The sequence below is a fragment of the Oryctolagus cuniculus genome, chromosome 13 (assembly GCF_964237555.1).
Source record: "Oryctolagus cuniculus chromosome 13, mOryCun1.1, whole genome shotgun sequence".
Taxonomy (NCBI): domain Eukaryota; kingdom Metazoa; phylum Chordata; class Mammalia; order Lagomorpha; family Leporidae; genus Oryctolagus; species Oryctolagus cuniculus.
Window position 1 is genome coordinate 90,987,258 of NC_091444.1, and position 22,350 is coordinate 91,009,607.

The following is a 22,350-nucleotide window of genomic DNA, read 5'->3' on the forward strand; positions in this document are numbered from 1 at the left end:
ATCAGGGGAAACATCAACTAAACTTCTGCTAAATGGTATTTTTTGGTACAATGAAAATTTGACTCTTGTTTTAGAAAAACTTTTCATCATCTATTTCTGCCTACACTACTCTCACCCCACTGAAATATTTGGTGAAGATAATACATCCCATAAAAAATCTGTGAACATCAATATACTAGCAGAAACTTTACAACTTGTTCACCCTGAAGATGCTTATGCAAATTTCATCCGTGGCTGCCATACATTTCATTACCTCAAGGCAATGAACACTGTCACCTATGGTAAGCGAGAAAGGTATATAACTTATCTTATACTGCCTGCTTTCAGTTTATAGACCAAGCTGTGTCATGCCAAAATGCAATCTTAATTCTTCAGCATAGAAATCACTTTAAAAGGCCTGTTGTTTCCAGCACCTTAAAAGAATACCAAGAATCCCTAGAACCATCTGAAATATTTGAAAGCTAAAGATATATACATCACAGAACAAATGTGTAGGTTGTTGTTGGAAATGCCCTTCTCAGAAATATTAAGATGTTCAGTGATTTTTCCCAAATAAGTGTTGCTGTTTCTTCATTCAGGTAAACGTAAACCAGTAAGACTATAGGTGCTTATGTACTTAGAAGGGAGACGCTGCTGAGAAGAGTCATGGTACCCGTACTTTTGTTTCTGTTAATGGTATCTAAATATCTTGCCTCCTATGAGCTCCTAACCCCAAATAACTCTTCTGGTGTCAAGCACAGTGATGTGGTTTGGATAAGAGTTCAGATATCAACAAAAAGCCCATGTATTTGTGGCTAGATTGCAAAGTCTTATTTAATGGATAAATGGTAATGGTCAATGGATGAAGAGTAGAAACAATGCAACTATGGTGTCTAGGTGTTGGGCCTAAAGGAGGTCTTTAGGTCACCGGGGGCTTGTATTGTGAATGAAGTTCTCATGAGAGCAGTGAGCTATACAACTGTTCTCTCTGCTGCTGGGTGCACCGTGTTATTCTCCCTTTGTATTCATTCCACCAACCAACATCCTCATCATGCTGCCACCTGTTCTTGGACTGTGAATCTCAAAACTTTATGCCAAAATAAATCCTTTTCCTCTGTATGTTAGCCAACAGATATTTTTCTCTAAGTAACAAAAAGCTGACAAACACATACAACCTCAAACATTAACATATTAAGCCTACAAAGCACAGAACCCTGAGAAAAGAGTGGACTCAAACATACAATTGTAGGCACTACTTCCCTCTTCTAAAAAACAAGCTACATTGAGGCTCAGTCATCTTGCCACAGCAAGACACATGTAGCTCTGTAGGGTTTACCAGCCAATCCTATCCCCCTCTTACCAAATACATACCAGGGAGAGACGTCAGAAAATGGAAAGAAGAGGTGGGCATGAGAGGACATCTGCCCTGGACCAAGTTCTTTGCAGATCATCAACCTCCAGGCCCCTAGTGCTCAAGGGAGACTAGATTACCTACCCCTCTGAGTGTGGGGGGCCATGAAGTAGATGATATAGCATTACAGTCTTATCTGATATGGACTCTTCCCAGTGACTCTAAAAATCCACCTGTGGTGCAAGCATCCCGTGTGGGCACTGGTTCATGTTGCAGCTACTCTTTCCAACTGTCTGCTTATGGCCTGGGAAAGCAATGGAAAATAGCCCAAGTCCTTGGGTCCCTGCACTCATGTGAGAGCCAGGAAGAAGCTCCTCGTTCCTGGCTTTGGATTAGCTCTGCTCCAGCCATTGCAGCTATTTGGGGATGAACCATGGATGGAAGATATATATATATATATATATATATACACACACACATATATATACATATATATATACACACACATATATATACACATATATATGTGTACACATATACACACACACACACACACACATATATATATATGGCAGGATTTCTTTATTGATTCATCAGTTGGTGAGCATCTAGTTTGATTCCATATCTTAGCCATTGTAAATTCAGAATTTATCTGAATTGGACCTGTATCTTGATGCCACTATTGTATAAGTCTGTATCCATCCATGCTAAAGGGTAAGAGAATACATTTGGGAGTAAGGCAGGCTGATATGGGTCAGTTAATTCTTTTACTACAGGGTCATAGGCCAATCAATCAACCCCTCAGCACTATAGTTGCCTAAATAGTAGGAAATAAACTACATTAACACATACATTGCAAAACTGGTTGGACAATTATAACAAGCAACAAATGTTAAGTACACAATATCCATCCAGCCCAGAGGAGAATACATAATGCATTTCTTTGCTTTCCATTAGTTAACAAATGCTTTTAAAAATCATGAAACCCTACCTTTTTCTATATTCTTTAGAATGCTCATCCTCTATTAAAGAAAAGTAAATACATTTTAAATTACATTAATAATAGAATAATATAGAATGTTATAATATATAGTACATTGTTAAAAATTACAGCTTTGGAGCCAGGTGTTTGACACAGAAGTTATGATGCTTCTTTGATGTTCACATCATACTGGAGTGCCCGGGTTTGGGTCTCAGCTTTGCTTTCAAACTGAGCTCCCAGCGTACCCTGAGAGGCAGGAGGTTATAGCTTAAGTAATTGGGTCTTTGTGACCCATCTGAGTCCTGCTTTTGTCTGGCCCAGCCCCATATATTGCAGGAATTTAGGGAGAAATTATCAGAGAGGGAAATAACACTCTCTGCTGGCTATCTATAGCTCTGCATCTCTACATTTCACATAAACTGAAAATAAAAATTAAAAAGAAAAGATGCTTTTGATCACACTTACAAATTATAGCAGAGTAATTATTAAGTACATCATTGAAAGCCATTATGGAACCTTACTTCTGCTACTTTGAATTTATCAATGTAAAGTGAATAATACAATTAATTAAGATGATATGGAAAACATATGCTCTATACAAAGACTGTAATCCAACTGAGACACAATTGTATCACTAATAGAATAAGTATAAAAGACTGTAGGGTCCCAGTGCTATGTCACAGCAGATAAAGTCACTGCCTACAGTGCTGGCCTCCCTCATGGTTTCCAGTCCAAGTCTTGGCTGCTCCACTTCCAATCTAGCTTCCTGTTAATGGGTCTAGGAAATCAGCAATAGATGTCCCAAGTTCTTGGCCATGTAACCATGTGTGAGTAGCTGAGTTTGATTACCAACTCCATGTTCTGACTTCAGTTTGCTGCCTGTGCAAACTCAGAGAGGCAGTGAGGCTCAAGTAATCAAGCTCCTCCCAAGCACGTGGAAGACCTAGATGGAGTTCCTGACTCCTGTCTATGGCTTCCATCCAAACGAGGCCATTGTGAGCATTTGGAGGACAAATCGGTAGATGGCAGCTTTGTTCTGTAAGTCTCCATGCCTCTCAGACACAGACATACACACACACACACATACATAGATAGAATATATAGATAGAATATATAGAACTTGGGACATCTATTGCTGATTTCCTAGACCCATTAACAGGAAGCTAGATTGGAAGTGGAGCAGCCAAGACTTGGACTGGAAACCATGAGGGAGGCCAGCACTGTAGGCAGTGACTTTATCTGCTGTGACATAGCACTGGGACCCTACAGTCTTTTATACTTATTCTATTAGTGATACAATTGTGTCTCCGTTGGATTACAGTCTTTGTATAGAGCATATGTTTTCCATATCATCTTTTTCTAAGTTAAACAAATGCCACAAAGAGATAAAGGGCCACAATTAGTGATTTTCTTCAAATAATAGCACTTCAGATTATAAATATCCTACAATAAACCTCTAAAATTTCTAAATACTAGATTACTAAGAAAGATTAAGAAAAACACACATATGATTAATCATTGACTTATCTGTAACTGCTCTTCTGTGATCAACTACTTCTTATGTTTATATTTTTTCCTATGTTGGGACTAGCTGGAGAAGTTTTACCTGGATTTGTATTTACAATATTCTCAAGTACAGCATTTTCTTGAAACAACGAAATGAGCTGGTAATTTTGCCTATGTATAAGAATGAATAAAATTGTTTCAGTATTGATAAGGACAATTATCAAATGTATCAAATCCTTAGAATATTTCTGATAGTTCAAAGTTAGTACCAGAACTGACATTATGCCACCGCACTTCATAATTATATGTTCTACAATATAATTTTCTTAAACTCATTGTTAAGATGAAAAACAGTTAAGTTGAAGAAGTCCTGAATTAAAGGTGGTATAACTCAATAAATTAACTAAAATTAGCATGACATAATAAGGTATCATAAACTCAGAAGACTCAGCTCTGTAGCCAACAGGTATGGACAAGTCACTTGTTTTAACCTCCAACTCTTCTAAAGAGTAAGGATTTTCCTTGCCCTGACTGTTGATGAACAACTTAATACGTTATCCCTATTAGTATTTTTGTTTGTTTGTTCTACTTAATACCTTTGGTTGAATACTGTAATCAACACACAGTTATTCTCAAGTGTTGAAACTTAACTGAAAAGTGATCGCTGTTAAATATAAGAGTGGGAATAAGAGAGGGAAGAGATGTGCAATTTGGGACATGCTCAAGCTGACTTACCTCAAATGGTAGAGTTAGAAACATACCAGGGGATTCCAATTCAATCCCATCAAGGTGGCATGGACCAATGCCATCTCACTAGTCCCGGTGATCAATTTCAGTTCACAATTGATCATAATGATAGGAATAAGAGCCAAAGGGAGCACATAAACAAGACTAGAGTGTCTGAAAATACTAGCTGATAGAATAAAAAAGGGAGAGAACGATCCAACATGGGAAGCGAGATACACAGCAGACCCATAGAATGGCAAATGTCCTAAACAGCACTCTGGCCTCAAAATCAGCCCTTAAGGCACGTGGCTCTGGCTGAAAAGCCCATGAGAGTATTACAGGCATGGGAAACCAAAACACTCTGGCAAAAAAACAAAAAACAACAACAACAACAACAACAAAAAAAAAAAACCAAAAACACAGCAACAACAACAACAAACCTAAATGAAAGATCTCCGCAAGTGAGATCCCAGTGAAAAGAACAGGTCATCAAAGAAGGAGGTACCTTTCTCGGAAGGGAGGAGAGAACTTCCACTTTGACTATGACCTTGTCTAAATATGATCAGAGTTGGTGAACTCAAAAGGCTTCCATAGCCTTGGCAACTCATGACAAGAGCCTAGGATGATTACTGATACCATAAACAAGAGTGTCAATTTGTTAAGTCAACAACAGGAGTCACTGTGCATTTACCCCTCATGTAGGATCTCTGTCCTTAATGTGCTGTACATTGAGATTTAATGCTATAACTAGTACTCAAACAGTATTTTTCACTTTGTGTTTCTAAGTGGGTGCAAACTGTTGAAATCTTTACTTAATATATGCTAAACTGATCTTCTGTATATAAAGAGAATTGAAAATGAATCTTGATGTGAATGGAAGGGGGGAGGGAGAGGGTAAGGGGAGGGTTGCAGGTGGCAAGGAAGTTATGGGGGGGTGAGCCATTGTAATCCATAAGCAGTACTTTCGAAATTTATATTCATTAAATAAAAGTTAAAAAAAGAGTAAGGATTTTCCTATGTCTTCACTAGTAGTTATAGAGATTTAATGCGTTATAAAATATATAAATGCTCAATGAAATGAAGCAATGGAATACTTTGTTCTTGAAATTTACTACTGAAACTATTTTGGAATCCCGAAGGAAAACTGTAGTGTGTTTTTTCATGGTTCAGGCTACAAGAAATGTCATTAGTTTCTCATTCTGGCTATTAGTTACTCCATACAGCTGTAACCATAGATACCTCATCTACTTAACATATTGCAGCTACATGCATTTGTAAATATATCACTTCACTAAGTCAGGGAACACAATTGATGTGATCATTCACACTAAGGGTACTAAACTAAGAGCTGTCAAGTACTGGCAGACTATTACTATCCCTGTTAAGGATTCTGAACCAGTTGATATTTCCTAGTGTGATGTTTAACGTCCCTGTTCAACTCCACCTAACTTGGAAGATCAAACTCCACTTTATTACATGGTTTCTGAGAAGTTATGCATGGGGCTTAGCTCACTTAAATCCATATAACATACTTTAGATTCAGAGAATTCTCAAGAATGGCTTGTTGTGAGGCAGAATTTAAAACTACTTTGAAAATCTGATATAAAATGCACATAATTTAGAAGATTTTCATTTTCACTAATACAGCAAACAAATCACCTTAGGTCCAACACATACTCTGGAGCACAGTAACATACATGGGACATTCCACAAACCAAGAACTTATGTGCCCAGAATATAAAGAAGCCTTAGGGTACATATCTGGTGCAAAACATTAAATAAACTCTCATCTTTTCCTACATTATCTGAATTTGTCTGACAACAGAATGGTACCAAGTAGAAACTACTAGCAAAGTCAAGAACCTTATAAAGAACACGTCATGAAGGTTTAAGGCTAAGAAGAAGATGCCACCTGAGGTTCTCATAAATAGCCTATTTTTAGCTACATACATGCCAAAACCTAGAAAGCCAGAGTGGGGTGTTAATACTTTGTGGACAGTGACTGAGTATATAGGCATATGTCAGTCAACAAATAGACATTTTAATCTCAGGATATAAGTGCACATCACCACGAAGACTGGGGATCTGGATCAGTAAAAGAATCCTGGTAACAAAGGTCTATCATTACTAGACTGCAGGGGAAGCTTCCCTAGCAACATGGAAGCAATAAAAAATAAGAATTATTAGAACCCCATCTCTCTGATGAAGGGAAATTGCCTTGAGAACCTCATCTCTCTGATGAAGGAAGATTGCCTTGTCAGGCTTATGGAACTTCTTGGCTTCTTGTAAAACTCAAGAAAAAGAATTTAAGAGGCAGCTCCCAGAACAAAATATGAAATTTCCTGCTAATCTGGACACTGAAGGCCTAACCAACTAAGTAGAACTAGGAAGGTGTGACACTGTTTGGAGGGTCATGGCAGGGGTTGTATTATGAAATGATATGGATAATGTGGGCAGCCGCAGGGATAAAGACCTTCAAATTTCTGAGATAAAGAATTTGTACCCATCTGTACTTCTAACTAGCCAACCTTTCTCTTTGGTTTCTTTTTGTTTTAAAGATTTATTTATTTACTTGAAAGTCAGAGTTACACAGAGACAGGAGAAGCACTAGGAGGAGGAGGATGGGGGGAGGGGGAGAGGGGGGAGGAGGAAGAGGGGGAGGAGGAGGAGAGAAGGCTTCATCTGATGGTTCACTCCCCAGTTGCCTCAATGGCCAGAGCTGCACCGATTTGAAGCCAGGATCCAGGAGCTTCCTCTGGGATTCTCATGCGGGTGCAGGGGCCCAAGGACTTGGGCCATCTTCTACTGCTTTCCCAGGCCATAGCAGAGAGCTGGATTGGAAGTGGAGCAGCCAGGAATCAAACCGGCGCCCATATGGGGTGCCAACACTTCAGGTGGCAGCTTTACCCTCTACATCACAGCACCTGCCCCTCTGTTTAGTTTCTGACTGTTGAAGTAAAGGGACTCACTGCCATTCCAAAAACTGTGAGAGCTAAGTCATCTGAAAACATGAAGTACGTACACCTCAACTTCATGTTGATTACAATGTTAGTGTAAACACTTACATATTACGTTTTTGAAGAGCATAATCCCTAGCAGAATGTCCAGCAATGTCTTCAGAAAGCACATCAACCCCTAGTTCAAGAAGCATGTGTACTATGTCTTCCGTATTATACCATCCCGCAAACATGAGGGATGTTCTAAAATAACAGAAAGAGAACTTCATTAAAAACTTCAATGAGGCTACTCAAACAGTTGAGTGGCTCTATTTTACCAAGTTAATATCTTGCCTATGTTTATGTGATCATTTACTTGTATTAATGGACATAAGCATCTTGGAATATCAAATGCTCATCTCCAGAAATTATCTCCAGGCTTAAAGAGAAAGAAACAAAATAAAGCCTCTTGTCTAACTGGGGTATTCCATGGAAGTTACTAATTTGAAGTCTTTAAGGGATAGTAACACCATTGAGATCACTTGTTTAAACCAGGCAGTTTTAAGTGAAGAATTCACTCTTACTTCCCCAGTTTTAAATATTAAATATATCCCTGTCAGGTAAGTAAAAGCTATCTGAAAGCATAAAGCTCTTATATTATATGGCAATAATAGTCACAGCAGTTTCAGTTAGCAATGGTGACAACCACCTGTCAGCTACTGAATTACATTTTATATATGACATTATATACAACTACAACTGAAAGATAGGATACATTACTATCCCACTTTCACTTCAGGTTAGATTTAATAGTTAATGTTCCCAAGGTTGCACACCAAACAGGTTGGACATCTGAGAATTAAACCTTGTGCTATATGTCTTTTCTCTTTCTCATTTATTATTTGTCGTCATCAAAGGAAAAGCTTATCTAAGTACATACATGTCTTCCCTCTTCCCATACTAATTACAAATAAAATTATAAGGATCAGGCATTTAATCTTGGTATTACGACACCAATTAAGAAGTCCCCTTCTCATATCAGACTACCTGGTTTGATTGCCAGATCCAGCTTCTATGTGTAGCCTCCTACTAATACAGACCCCGGAAGACAAGACATTAGTTATATTCAGCTTAGATAATTAGATTCTTGCAACTACATGAACGTCTTTATTGCATTCTTAGCTCCAAGCTTCAATCTGGCCCAGCCTGAACTGTTGCAGGCATTTGAGCAATGAAACTGAAGGGAGAGAGTTCTAATTCTCTCTCTCTCTCTCTCCCTCCCTCCCTTCCTCCCTCCCTCCCTCTCTGTTTCTCTAATCTCTCTCTCTCTCATAGAATTTTTTAAAAACCATGCTTTTAAAAATATCAAATATCAAAATAAAGCAGAATGAAAAAACTGATAAAATCATACTATCTGCTAATAACCACCTACAGTCGCTTAGGTGTAACTTAACATCAATATACTTTGAAGAAAGAAATTAACCAAAAAAAAGTCAGCAAAAAGACAAAATGATTTTCGATTCCTATTTATGTATACTACAGCATTTTTAAAAGTAGAGTATGTGGGCACCGGATTCTGTCCTGGTTGCCCCTCTTCCAGGCCAGCTCTCTGCTGTGGCCAGGGAAGGCAGTGGAGGATGGTCCAAGTGCTTGGGGCCTGCATCCCATGGGAGACCAGGAGAAGCACCTGGCTCCTGCCTTTGGATCAGTGCGGTGCGCCGGTGGCCATTGGAGGGTGAACCAACGGCAAAGGAAGACCTTTCTCTCTGTCTCTCTCTCTCACTGTCCACTCTGCCTGTCAAAAAAAAAAAAAAAAAAGAGTAGAGTACGTAGGAAAAAATTTAAGATTTTTTATTTATTTATTTGACAGAGTTGGACAGTGAGAAAGAGACAGAGGGAAAGGTCTTCCCTCCGTCGGTGGAAAAATTTTAAAAATATTACAGAATGTTTAAGAAGCTCAATAGTGACTCATATTTATTAAAACAGTAAAACTAAAATGAATAACCTTTCATTAATATCAGACTATACAACCAAAAATCAGATTACTATTAAAATATATCAGTCACTATCATAAGAGAATATGACCATTCCTATGTAGCTCGTTGTGTTGGACAGTATGCATAATTGCTTTCCTACCAGATAGATTTTTATTGTTACTTTTCATTGTATCTCAATAATATACTAACATTTTATTTCATATTTCTGACTTGAATGACTTTATAATTGATAAACATCACTGAGTTTAAAATATAGAATGCAATAATTTACCTGTGTAGATTATCAATTGCGAAAACGTCTGCATTCTGTAATATTAAAAATTTAACCATACTTTCTTGGTTTTGTTGAATAGCCACTAAAAGTGGTGTGAGGCCAGTCTGTAAAATGATTCACAATTCACATTATTACATATTTCTCAACAGAATTGAACATATTTCAAATGACAATGCAAACTCGGACATCAAATGTGGAAGGTAAATTAAAGGAGGCTCTTTCTTCCCACCCTGTGCTTCCACATGTGCTGCACATTCCTCTTAAAACTCTCCTCTCCATTGCCTCATTGCATGGAACCTACTCATCACCAAGACTCACTCCAAACAATTGCATTCCAGGATTCATTGCTTCCATCAAAACACTCACCATGGAATATAACAATTATTTGATTGCATGCAATAAAAACATAAGGTTGCCTCTGGAAGGCAAGGGCTACATGTTTTACCTCTGTAGCCCTAAACCCTAAGACATAGTAGTTAATATTTCAAGCATTCTTATTCAACTGATGACCTCAATTATTGTCCCAAGAACAGTGTTTCTCAATACATATTTCCAAGAACATTTACTTTTGCACAAATTATATACTGTCCACCAACAGAAAAATGTCATGATCATCTGTTTGAGAAATATAACAAAGCCATGCATCCTGTGTTCCCCTAGGTGGGGAGAGAAGCAAACTGGAGGGTATCTGCCTTTTAAAAATAGGAAACCTTCTGTACAGCATACAACTCAGTAATCTGAGCTTAAGGATCCCTGATTGGAATCCTTCAGATAATCCTGACAGTCAGAGGTGTGCATCAGTCTCCCAAATTTTATATTTTGAAACAATTTACAGAGGCAAACTATACACATCTCTGCACCATGTTCAGTCGATTCCTTTGAGTCTTTGTATCAGCTGGCAATGCATTTCCAAATGATTTTGTATAAAGCAGGTATTAACATGTAATATCTTCACTTTTCTTAGCATCACCTAATTCACAAAAAGAAAGATCAGGCCCAACATGTAGTAAACAGGGCACACCCAATATACCATTTTCCAACAGTTAAATAACCATCCATTTGTATTTAAATCTGACAGGTTTTGGTCAAATGGATATTTGAGATACAGGAATGTTGAAACTGAACTATTAAAAGAATGTCCATCCATATTCTTAACACTACCATGACTTTCAATTTTAAGTCTGCCATAGTGATTATGTGTCAGCGCTCCATGAATTCAACACAACAAGATTTGATTGTGTATCCTAAAGCTTCAACGAGGAAAAAGGTTCATAATTTGCTCTAATTCTAACCATAAAGCCCTACTTGCAATATACATTTCTTTGTAAAACTATCCATAAGCGTTATTCTGTAGGCTGAGAATTATTAGTATTATCTCTCTTTGAATTTGTAACTACAAAGGAAGAGAAAGACAGATAAAATCAGAGGTTAGTATTGTTGGAATGTAGCATCCATCAAACTCTAACTCTTCTCAAGATTCTTAATAGTTTTTGAGACCTAAGAACTTACACATTAAAATTAACAGTTTGGTGGTTCTTAACAAGGGTTTTATCAGACTCTCAGAGATAGGTTTTTAAGTATACATGTAAAGACATAGTAAGATTTACTGAAATAAAATACTCTTGGGAGAGACTAGACTTGTGTTTCCAGGTCATTCTGATATACAACTCCAGCCGAGAACTGCTGCAGCAGAAAACCACCACTTCCATCTCTCCTCTCACACACATCATTTGGAAACTTGACCAAAACGAGGAATGAGTAAGAGACACACACACTGAACACCCCATTTCATTTTTCTTGAGTAGGAATAAATCAACTAACAGAAATTCAAAGTCCAACTTTGATTTATTTGTAGGATCCTTTTCTTCTACTTTCCCACAAAGACATTCTCTATTTGAGAGCTGAGTTTAGACACTTTTCCTCAGCAGCTCTTCCTACCAGAATAAAATGTCAATCATTTGTTCTTCCCTCTTGTTTTCTATATTCATCACCACCTAGTCACTCCAAATATGGTTCCCCAAAGCAAATTTACAACTTATTAATGATATTAACGAAAGTACAAGTTATTATACTTTCAATCAAAGAATGCTTGGTCTACACAAAACTCAACAAAAACAAATCAAAAATCCCATCTCCATATTTTCCCTCAATTACCTAATTTACAAATGTTTCATTCTTCTATCCTTTTCCCTTGCAAAGTTTCCCAGTTAACCCTTGACACTCTAAGTTAACTTTGAGATAAATAAACTTATTTAGGAAATTGACAGCAACAGCCATATTTCTGTTTACTACAACATGCTTTTTTCTTGAGTTTTAAGCAAAAGCTTTTGTCAAGACAAAATTGGACTTCTCCTGTTTTTGCACCACTTAGAAAAAAGTAACTGGGAAAAATATCCTTGAAAATATGTCTGACCTTTAACAAATTCAGTGCTTTCATAAATACTGGCCATAAATGCCTCTCAGTCTGTCCTTTCCAGTATTTCTGCAATGGTATCAATATTTAAACTTAAATCTTGGACAGTTTTCATAAAATATCTTCATTCGATGCAGCTTGTACTCCCAAATATGAGAAACTGCTTCTATACATGTCAATGTTTTAAAAATGTATTTCCAATAGTCTAAACATTAAGTTAGATGATCCATACCTCATTTTTCTTTTCGATATCTGCATTGCTGGAAAGCAGCTTTTCGGCCATTCTTGTATTTCCTCCGTAGGCCGCATAGTGGAGAGCAGTGTTGCCAATTTCATCCTCAATATTTGGATCAGCCCCATGATCCAATAAGAGTGTAGCACAATTCTCAGCGGGACACTGTACAGCCTGCCAGTAATACACCAATCATAAATTGTAACTTCTAGAAATTCAAAGAAAAACTCCCCATCCCAATGGTTTCACCAGTTAGTCATATATAAATAAGATAAATTCATTTTTATTCTAAGTATGTAAACCAAGCCCTTCCTATACTGGGATGGTTGGGCACTCTATACCTTTATCAGCGGTGTTGCAGCCCTTTTATCTTGCGGATCAAGTAGACATCTTCGGCTTATGAGGAAAGCTACCATGTCTTGGTGGCCTTTTGCACAGGCCCAGTGCAGAGCGGTCCTATAGGAAATTATATTGCACAATCACAAAACAGGCCATTTCTCATGTAATTGTAAGGATAAAATAGCATATTCCCCTGCCCTCAAAACAAATGCTTTTCTTCTGAACAAAGAACTTTATCATCTCTTCTTGTCACTAAACTAATGAAAGAGAAGCCTATTAAAGAAAAATAACATGATCAGTACATTAACCACAGCTTGGTTAAATCCTACTTTAAGTTATGACTAGAACTTTGAGTATCTCAATTTCCTGATTAAAAGAATGGGGAGAAAAAGAGTAGTTGTCTCAGTTTACCATTGTGATGCTTAAATGAAAATCTATGTAAAATATTTAGAACAGTTGCTGACACAACTAACAGCTCAGTAATTGTCAGACATAGTCATTACTAATACCATGACTTAAAAACAGCATTTTATTGAGTAATATAATTATCCTGACTTTCCATATATTCTTGAAGCATTAGAGAAAATATTGTATTTCACTGACTCTTTATATGCTCAATGCCTCTCACTTTATCATTTCTCACATTGAAGTGCTGCTTATAATTCATTACTTTTCCCACTGTAATTGGCAGCATTTAAAAATTTAGCATCTATTGAGATAATTCAACGGTTCTATGGTTTTCTTCTTTGATTTCTTAAGATGATGTATCAGATTTATTAATCTGTATATGTCAAAATGTCTATGTACATCAGGGATAAATCCCATTTCATCTGGGTGAAGGATTTTATTAGATGTGTTGTTGGATTCCATTAGCTAGAATTTGTTAAGGATTTTTATCTGTGTTAATCAGTGACACTGGTCTATAGTTGTCTTTCTTGGTTGTTAACTTTTTTTCCTGGTTTTGGAATAAAGTGATATAAACATTTGAACCAATGGAAGAGATTACAGAGCTTAGAAATTCATCTATGCATCTACCATCAACTGATCTTTGTCAAATGTGCTACAATCACTCCCTGGGGAAAGGACAGTCTCTTAATCAACTGGTGCTGTGGAAATTTGATCTCTGCATGCCGAAGTAGGAAACAAGATCCATACTTTATAGCTTTCACAAAAAACAACACACAATGGTTCTGGGATCTAAACCTAGGACTCAGAACCATACAATGACTAGAAAAAAAACATAGGGGAGACACCATAATTCATTGGCATAGTCAGGGACTTCTTGGATTAGACATCAAAAGCACAGGGAATAAAGGCAAAAATAGACAAATGGAGTTAAATCAAGATAAGAAGCTTCTCCACAGTAAAGAAAACACTCAACAAAGTAAAGAGGCAATCAACAGAATGGGAGAAAACACTGCAAGCTATACATTGGATAAAGGAATAACATCCAAAATACATACGAAGTTCAAGAAACTCAACAACAACAAAACAGAAAATACAGTTAAGAAGTGGGCAGAAGGTTTAACAGACATTTTTCAAAGCATGAAATACAAATGGACAACAAACACATGAAAAAATGCTCAGGATCGCTAAGCATCAGGGGAATGCCAATGAATTCCACATTCACCCTAGTTAGAATTGTGTTCATCCAAAAATCAAAAAATACAAAAAATGCTTGTGAGAGTGTGGGGAAAAGGTACCCGAATACACTGTTGATGGGAACGTAAATTAGCACAACTATTAAGGAAGACAGTCAGAATATTTCTCAAAAATATAAAAATAGTAATGCAATATGACCCAGCTATTCCACTCCAGAGAATTTACCCAAAGGAAGTAAAATCAGCATATGAAAGAGTTATCTGTAACCCAATGTTTATAGTAGCTCAACTCACAATAGCTAAGATATGGAATCAACCCAGATGTACATAAACTGATGACCACATAATGTGTGCTATGTAACCATGATGGAATACTATTTAACCATAAAAATGAAATCCTGTCTTTCACAACAATATGCAGTTGGAGATCATTAAGCTTAGGGAAATACACCAGTCCCAACAAGCAACTAAAACATTTTCCTGGATTTGTGGTAACTGACATACAGAGTACAAAATAGGCATATGAGTGAAATCGACATTTTTAGATTTGATTGCATATAGCCCTTATCTATATTCCTGAGAAAACATTGTTTTTCCACTTACTACTTATTGAATTCTTTATTTAGTGGAAGGTTAAGCTTGTGATTACAAAGTAAAGTGAAACTTGGTCATTGTAAAAATTAAAAGAAAAATAAGAAAGTAGGAGAGAGGGTAGGAGTCAGGCAAGGAGGGAGGGTAGGGTGGGAAGTAGCATTATGTTCTTAACATTGTATATATGAAATACATGAAGTGTGTTATCTTTATATAAAGTGTTTTTATAAAACAGAAAAAATGGCTCATTGATACCTACTGATCACACAATCCATGGTGCCTAACAATAAGCGCAAAATAGCATATAAAAACACATTTATGGCAACTCTAGCCATATGACTGGCATTAAATTTTAGTTTCTAAAAGTTCTATAGTTTGGAAGAGACAGCTAACATTACAAACATGTTTAAAAACAAAGTAATTCTTTAATCTCAATAATATTAAAAATTTAACTAGTGTCTACATCATTCTGGAAATGACAAGATAAAGAAAATTTCACAAGAATTCAAATACCTATAAGTGACAATTTTAATCACATTTTGTTGGCTAACACAGTCCACAATTTGTGTGTATGTATAAACACTTTTCTCACTTGTTATACAGATTGCCTACATATTTGTATTTCCACATGCATCTGTGGGACTCCCCACCTTTAATGGTCACCTATCAATGCAATCTATGAATGTGCCATAATTTATAGGTCCATTATGTAGGTTCTTCTTAACATATGGCCATTTTAAGCAGTTATAAGAGAAACAAATGGCATGCCTACCTCTAAAAGTTATTTTAAAAGAATGAAATTGAAGGGTGGTGGGCATATGCATTTTTCAAATGTGACACAGGGGGCTGGCACTGTGGTGTAGCAGGTAAAGCCACCACCTGCAGTTCCAGCATCCCATATGGGTGCCAGTTTGAGTCCCAGCTGTTCCACTTCTGATACAGCTCTCTGCTATGGCCTGGGAAAGCAGCAGAAGATGGTTTGGGTCCTTGGGTCCCTGCTTCCACGTGGGAGACCCAGAGAAAGCTCCTGGCTCCTGCCTTAGGACTGGCACAGCTCTAGCCATTGTGGCCAATTGTGAAGTGAACCAGCAGATGGAAGACCCCCCCGCCTCTCTCTCTCTCCCCCACCATAACTCTTTCAAGTAAATAAATAAATCTTGAAAAAAAGTGACATAGTACTTAGAACCAAATTCTCAATATAAAAAGTCACAAGCAATTTGACCTTTACCCCTAATATTGATATTCATTATCATAAACTATGTGGATGGAATGTAGCATTTCATTCATCTTTCAAATTAAATTCTTTTTCTCACCAGAGACACTGAATACTGTTTTCTATGTCCACGGATCACTTGTATACCTACAACACATACATATCCCAATTTAAAATTAAGTTCAGCGTTGTTTTCCGGCTTTGCACAGATTTCTGTAAAATGAAGATCCATTTTTTTTTCACCTGAAATATACTTGTTGTAAAAATGTTTTGAAGATATATTGTTTTGTTATTTTCATCCAGATACACAGGAAGTTTTATTTTTATTTTCCTAAGCAAATATTCAGAGTAATTCCTTAAAAACTGCTTATTTAAAAGGCAGAGTGAAAGGGAGAGGAGGAAAGGTACAAAGAGCTGCCATTAACTGATTCATTCCCCAAATGCCCACAACAGCCAACAACGGGCCTGGCCAAAGCTCAGGGGGTCAGATCAGAAGCAAAGTAGGGAGGACTCCAACCTGTACTCAGCTATGAGACACCAGCATCCAAAAGCAGTGACTTCACCCACTGTGCTGAACTGTTCACCCCAGAATGTTTGCTTTTGACTTCAGTCTTAAGTCTTTGGCCACTAAAAAATTTATTGCTCCACATTTGTGTTTTGTTCTGAAATTTTTCTCACATTGTTTATTTACAACTTTTAATTCTACCAGAAATTTAGCTTTGTGTTATAAAAATCTAGTTTTCCTCCTTTAAGAAGTATTTCATGTGTAAGTAATCTTTGTTTTCTTATGAATATTAAATGTAACCAGTATCAAGTTCTAAATTTTTTTTCATGTTTTTGGATTTCCAATTCATTTGCCCTTTCAACTGTCAGAAACCTGATTAATTTCTAAAAACAGCACATGTTTACATTTAAAGCAGCACCTCATTACTTCCTACATTACAAATGAGTGTTAGCAGAGCAGTAAATGACAAGTAGAATGTGTAACTCAAAATTTTTAAACTTTGATATTTTTGTTTGGCACATGTAAGACTGATAAAACTGAAAGCTCACTTTTTGGTAAACATGAGTTCTCTCATGCCAAGGTTTCCTTCTACAATCCCATGTACACGCAGGTGTGAACTGACATCAAACGGGTATTGGGTTTACTCAGACTTTAACCCAGGGGTTGAGAGATTATGGAAATTTTCTTGTTATCTTTTTGATCATGTGTATCACAACGTGGATCTGGACTTGTGTACATAAACATGGACTGGTGTCCAGGGAAGCCAGCAGGGGAGCCTGGCGAGGGCTTCCTGCACTGGGCCCTGCTGCCCACCCTCCAGTACCTGCTCTTGTGATCCACGTCATCCACACCGCTTCTTCTACAACCCAGGATTTTCTCCACTGCGGCCACATTGCCCGCGCTGGCAGCTCTGTGAATGGCACCAAGCTCCCAGTAAAGCAGGCGGTATCCAAAGTGCGGCCGCCTCTTCAAGTGTTTTTTCTCGAACTCAGTAACAGTCCAAGCAGGCTTTCTCTCAAACTTCCTAACAGACCAGGAGAAAAATTTCTCCATAAGGAAGGCTGTCAGGGGCTTTCAGCCACCTCTGCAGCAAAATAAGCAGAAATGTGGCAGTCTGGCCACCATGTAACACGGGAGCTTCGCGGTTTCTCACCTCTCGGCTCACAATAACTGTCGCACAACAACTGCCGTGCATGCGCACCAGGCTAAGCCCCGCCCCTTCCGCTCCCGGACATTCCTTCCTCTTCCTCCAGACTCCGCCAAGAAGCCCCTCCCCCTCTGAGGCGGCCCCTGCACTCACTCCTGGTTGGCTGTGAACCCGTCCTCTGGGCCATGGGCTGTGCTGCTTGCCACTTTCTCCTGCGGCCTGGACTCAGCAGAACTAGGCAGAGGGAGGGCCAGGAAATGGGAAGGGGGGTGCCCCCCAGGGAGCACGGCCGCCCCCTCCCAGCAGGGCAGCCCCACAGCTTTCCCCTGGGCTCAGGAGATAGTGGACTGTGTCTCCAGGTGGCTTGGGCCCTGGTGAGGCTTCACCCATGGGCCACACGTGCCCCTCTCCCCTGGGCTCAGGCACATGGTTGCGGGGATGTGACAGGTAGGGGGCGGCCTCGACCTGCTGCTGGCCCCTCCACTGGCTTCTGGGGCTGGCGCGCTCAGCCACCAGTAAACAAGTGGTGAGCCGGCAGCAGGGGAGACGCTGACCACCACAGATGCCATTGCTTCCCTCTGGCACAGCCCCTCACCTCCCCAACCCCCGTCAGCCCCAGTTGGGGCATTTCTGTGGCACCGAGATGCCTCCCTCTCTGGGCTCAGGTCACTGCTCCAGGCAGTCCAATTCTAGAAGGGTGCAGCACATGTTTGGGGGAAGGGGCTTCTCCTGGGGAGCCAGCAGATGGCTTCTTTTGAGAGGTGGATTCTTGCGCGTGCCTGGTTCTGCCCAGTGAGACCCAGGCCCGCTGCTTTATTCTGGAGGGGCAGACAAGGAGGCAGATGGAGCCAGAGGGCCTGCAGGGGCTCCATCCGCCCCATCTGTCATGCCTCCCCCTAAGCCCTGGCTGTGGTCAGAGTCTGCCCCGCCCGCACTATAGGAGCTAGTGGGGGTCCCAGGCGGTGGTGCTGAAGCTGCCAGGCTGTGGATCCTCTCCAGCGCCAGATCTCCTGCCCTTTGGCCTCCACGGCGTGGCAGCCATGACAGCAAGAACTGCAGTTCCACCAGCCCTCTTGGCCCTGTAGAGACTCTGCTTGCCTTGTGCCTCAGACATGTGAGGGAAATGGAGCGGCCAGATGTCCCTCAAGCAGAAGGGCTGGAACAGTATCTCAGCTCTGGGGAGTAAAACAACTTCCCCAGATATCACTGCCCAGGTACCCTGGGCCTGGAAAGAGGGGCTTGAAAGCCCAGAGGGGCTGGCACTGTGGCGTAGCAGGTAAACCCGCTGCCTGCAGTGCCAGCATCCCATATGGGCACCAGTTCGAATCTCGGCTGCTCCACTTCCAATCCAGCTCTCTGCTATGGCCTGGGAAAGCAGTGGAAGATGGCCCAAGTTCCTGGGCCCCTGTACCCACAGGGGAGACCTGGAAGAAGCTCCTGGCTCCTGGTCACAGCTCTGGCTGTTGTGGCCAATTGGGGAGTGAACCAGCAGATGGAAGACCTCTCCCTCTCTGCCTCTGCCTCTCTGTAACTGCCTGTCAAATAAATTCATAAATCTTTAAAAAAAAATAAGTAAAGAAAGCCCAAAGGAGCCCGTCTGCCTGGGGAGCAGCAGAGGCAGGGCCTGTACAGATTTACCCTCTTTTCTGTCCCTCCCTCATGGCTGGACTGTGCCAAGTTTTGAGAGGACCTGAACTTTTCCTGTGGCTCTGCTGGGTAGGGCGAGCCAGGCCCAGGGCTGTGTCTACTGAACCCACCCCCCAACTTTGGCTCCACTGGTATCAGGAGGGAAGCAGCTGCCAGGTGTCAGGGCAGAGGGGTGGTCTCACCTACCCTTCCTAGAGCCAGGCTGCTGGCCTCTTTCTGTTGTATTCTTGAAACACAGTAGCTGCACCCAGAAGGGTCCATGGTGGCCAAACCTAAGCTACCTGTGACTCACAAAGAGGGAGTTAGTGGCTGGGCAGTGGGTAACCTGTGCTGCCCATCCAGGCCAGGCCTGGGGTCTCTGTGGAAGCCTGGCAGCGGGGGAGGGTGGTGACCCTGGGCCAGGTGTTTCTGGAGCTGGCTGACACCCGGGGATTTTTGGCTGGGTCATATAACCTGAGCTATCCCAGGGCCCTAGCGTGTAGTGTCTTTCTGGATCCTTTGTTTTCCTGCCTTCCTGACAGCTGCTGATTGGCCTCTGTGGGCCGTGGCCCCTCCATAGTGCTAGTTTTGCTAAGCATCCAGGCCAGGGAGCCAGCTTTAGAGTGGATTTGAGTGAGGGAGACACGTGTTGTGGCCTGAGCCCAGAGGTGGAATGCCAGGAGGTACATCTGATGCATAGGTATCTTTACCGCCTAGCCTTCATGAGGCACGGAAATTCTAGAGTCTCCCAATGGTGGCAGTGGATTTGAGTTGCGTCTTGTCCTGGTGGTGAAGTTGATCCAGTGGCTTTGCCCCTGCTCAAGGAATTACCACACAAGGGTAAAGCAGGTGAGTGCCATTTTGTCTCTTCTCACCTTCTGCCTATGTAAGACAGACTTGGGACAGGTAGTTTATTTTGAAGGCAACTCCAGGAAGCATGTGGGGAATGGAGCAGGGAAAAGCACAAAGCCAGGGAGGAGTGAGCATGGTGGTAGGGCCTCCCCAGGTGTCTCTCAGGGTAGTGTTCTCTCCTCTGTCGATGCCCTTGTTCACTGTGGACTTTTCTGAAGACTGATGGGTGCCAATTTGTCAGAGCCACGATCTAGGTGGGCTGATGTGAGGGCTGTGTTGTTTCTGGAGCTGGTTTGGATGAGCTTAGGGCGGCCCTCTGGTTCCTGGCATTTGTACTTGGGCCCTTTCATGGGGAGGGAGGTGAGTCTGGTTTGTTGAGGGCAGGTCCCTTGGCTCCAACAGCCATGTTCCTGGGAAGATTCCATTAGGAGTGCCAGGGTGAGTGAAAGACTGGCTCCCTGAGGTGTGGATGGCTGGGCCCAGCTTCCTGCTCTTAGCACCCCACTGACACTGCCCAGCTTGCCATCAGCCTGTGCTCTTGCCCCCACTCAGATGGATCTGCCCAGGGCACCCTCCCTCATGGGCAGCTCAGAGCACTGTCTGACCCTGGGGAGCTGAAGTGTAGGAAGTGACCTCACATCTTCTGATCTGTAGACTTCATTTTCCTGAGTCTCTTCCTGTCTTTATGCCAACATCTGGCCATGCTTTTCTACAATCAACCCAGCGCCCACAGCCCCAGGGAGTACTGTCTGCTTCTCAAATAAATAAATAAGTCCTTTTTAAAAAATAAGAAATGAAAAGGAGATATTACATTGATATCACAGAAAGACAAAGGACATTACGGACTGTTATAAACAACGACATGCTCAAATGCTCAAGGCTGGATCAGTGCCCCCTGTGGGTGGCAGTGACCCAACTTGTTGAGCCATTACCTGTTGCCTACCAGGGAGTGAGAATCAGAAGCCAGAAGCAGCAGTCAAACTCAGGCACTCCTATACAGGATGCAGGCACCCCAAGCAATGTCTTAATTGCCATGCCAGATGCCAACTCCTTGACCAAATTTTTAATTAACAACTAGCATGAGTTCTTCAACTCTCCTAAAATATCAGAGAGGAAGGAATTCTTCCAAACTCAGCCAATGAGGCCAGCATTACCTTGATTCCAAAACAGCTGGAGATGGGCCAATCTGGAAGCTGGAGCTTCCTCTGGGTCTCCCACCTGGATGTAGGGGCCCAAGAACTCAGGCCATCTCCTACGGCTTTCCATGCCACAGCAGAGAGCTGGATCAGAATTGGAGCAGCAGCGACTCGAACCGGCACCCAGAGGGGATGACGGCACTGCAGCCAATGGCGTTATCCACTATGCAACAGTGCTGCCCCCTACCTTTAAAAAAGATTTATTTAAAAGGCAGGGTTAGAGCAAGAGGCAGGGAAGACCCACTCACTTTTACTTCAGCCTGGAGAGCTGACTGGGATCTGAGCAACAGTCGGGCATACAACAGGGGAACCGCCTCACTTCCTTTTCCTACCCCAATCCCACGGAGTGCCAAATTCCACAGTGAAAAATCAAGCAGCATGCCTCTGATCTTCTACCCAGCATCATAGTCAGAGTCAGGGCAATGTGTGGGGCAAAGGACACATTCCACTGTATCTTGCAACCAAGGGAGCTTTTGGGCATTAGGCCCAGAACTATGCTCAAACACTCCATGTATGCAAGGGAGAGTCACCTTAGCTTCTGGGCATTAACACCTGAAGCAGCCCACAGGAAAATTCACTCCCTGGATGATCTGGGTAATGACTCCAATATACCCTGAAATATGAGGACTGTAACAATTCATTCTAATTTTCTCTATGCCACTGTGATCTATTCAGTGGACATAGGGAAGAAGCTACCTGTGTTCCAAATCTCTGGATTCATACCCTCCAGAGGAAAATCTCCTGTAAACCTTCTAATTACCCTGTAGGACTAGAGCACATCCAGTTCACATTTCCTATCCTAGGACTACAACTGTTGGTATCATAAGCCACAGCAAGAGTTGGACTCTTCTAGCAGGATCAGAGGAAGGGTCCATCTGCATCAC

At 41.0% G+C, this 22,350-nt stretch overlaps 1 protein-coding gene across 23 annotated transcripts in view; it reads right to left on the reverse strand.

Annotated features, from left to right (window-relative positions):
* LOC103346877 (ankyrin repeat domain-containing protein 26) overlaps nt 1-17,857 on the reverse strand; it is a 144,289-nt gene extending 126,432 nt beyond the window's left edge. For 10 of the 23 annotated variants that reach the window (XM_070055877.1, XM_070055869.1, XM_070055865.1 and 7 more), the window contains exons 1-7: nt 17,469-17,855; nt 12,738-12,852; nt 12,397-12,570; nt 9,749-9,855; nt 7,610-7,744; nt 3,919-3,989; nt 2,322-2,352 (exon numbers count right to left, since the gene is read on the reverse strand). In XM_070055877.1, coding sequence (XP_069911978.1) covers nt 2,322-2,352; nt 3,919-3,989; nt 7,610-7,744; nt 9,749-9,855; nt 12,397-12,570; nt 12,738-12,852; nt 17,469-17,698 — 863 coding nt within the window. In that variant the 5' untranslated portion in view covers nt 17,699-17,855. Of the gene's footprint in view, nt 1-2,321; nt 2,353-3,918; nt 3,990-7,609; nt 7,745-9,748; nt 9,856-12,396; nt 12,571-12,737; nt 12,853-17,468 lie in introns of all 23 variants that reach the window. The other 13 variants (XM_070055874.1, XM_070055872.1, XM_070055867.1 and 10 more) reach the window with 5 other exon arrangements.
* Between the last annotated feature and the right edge of the window lie 4,493 nt (nt 17,858-22,350).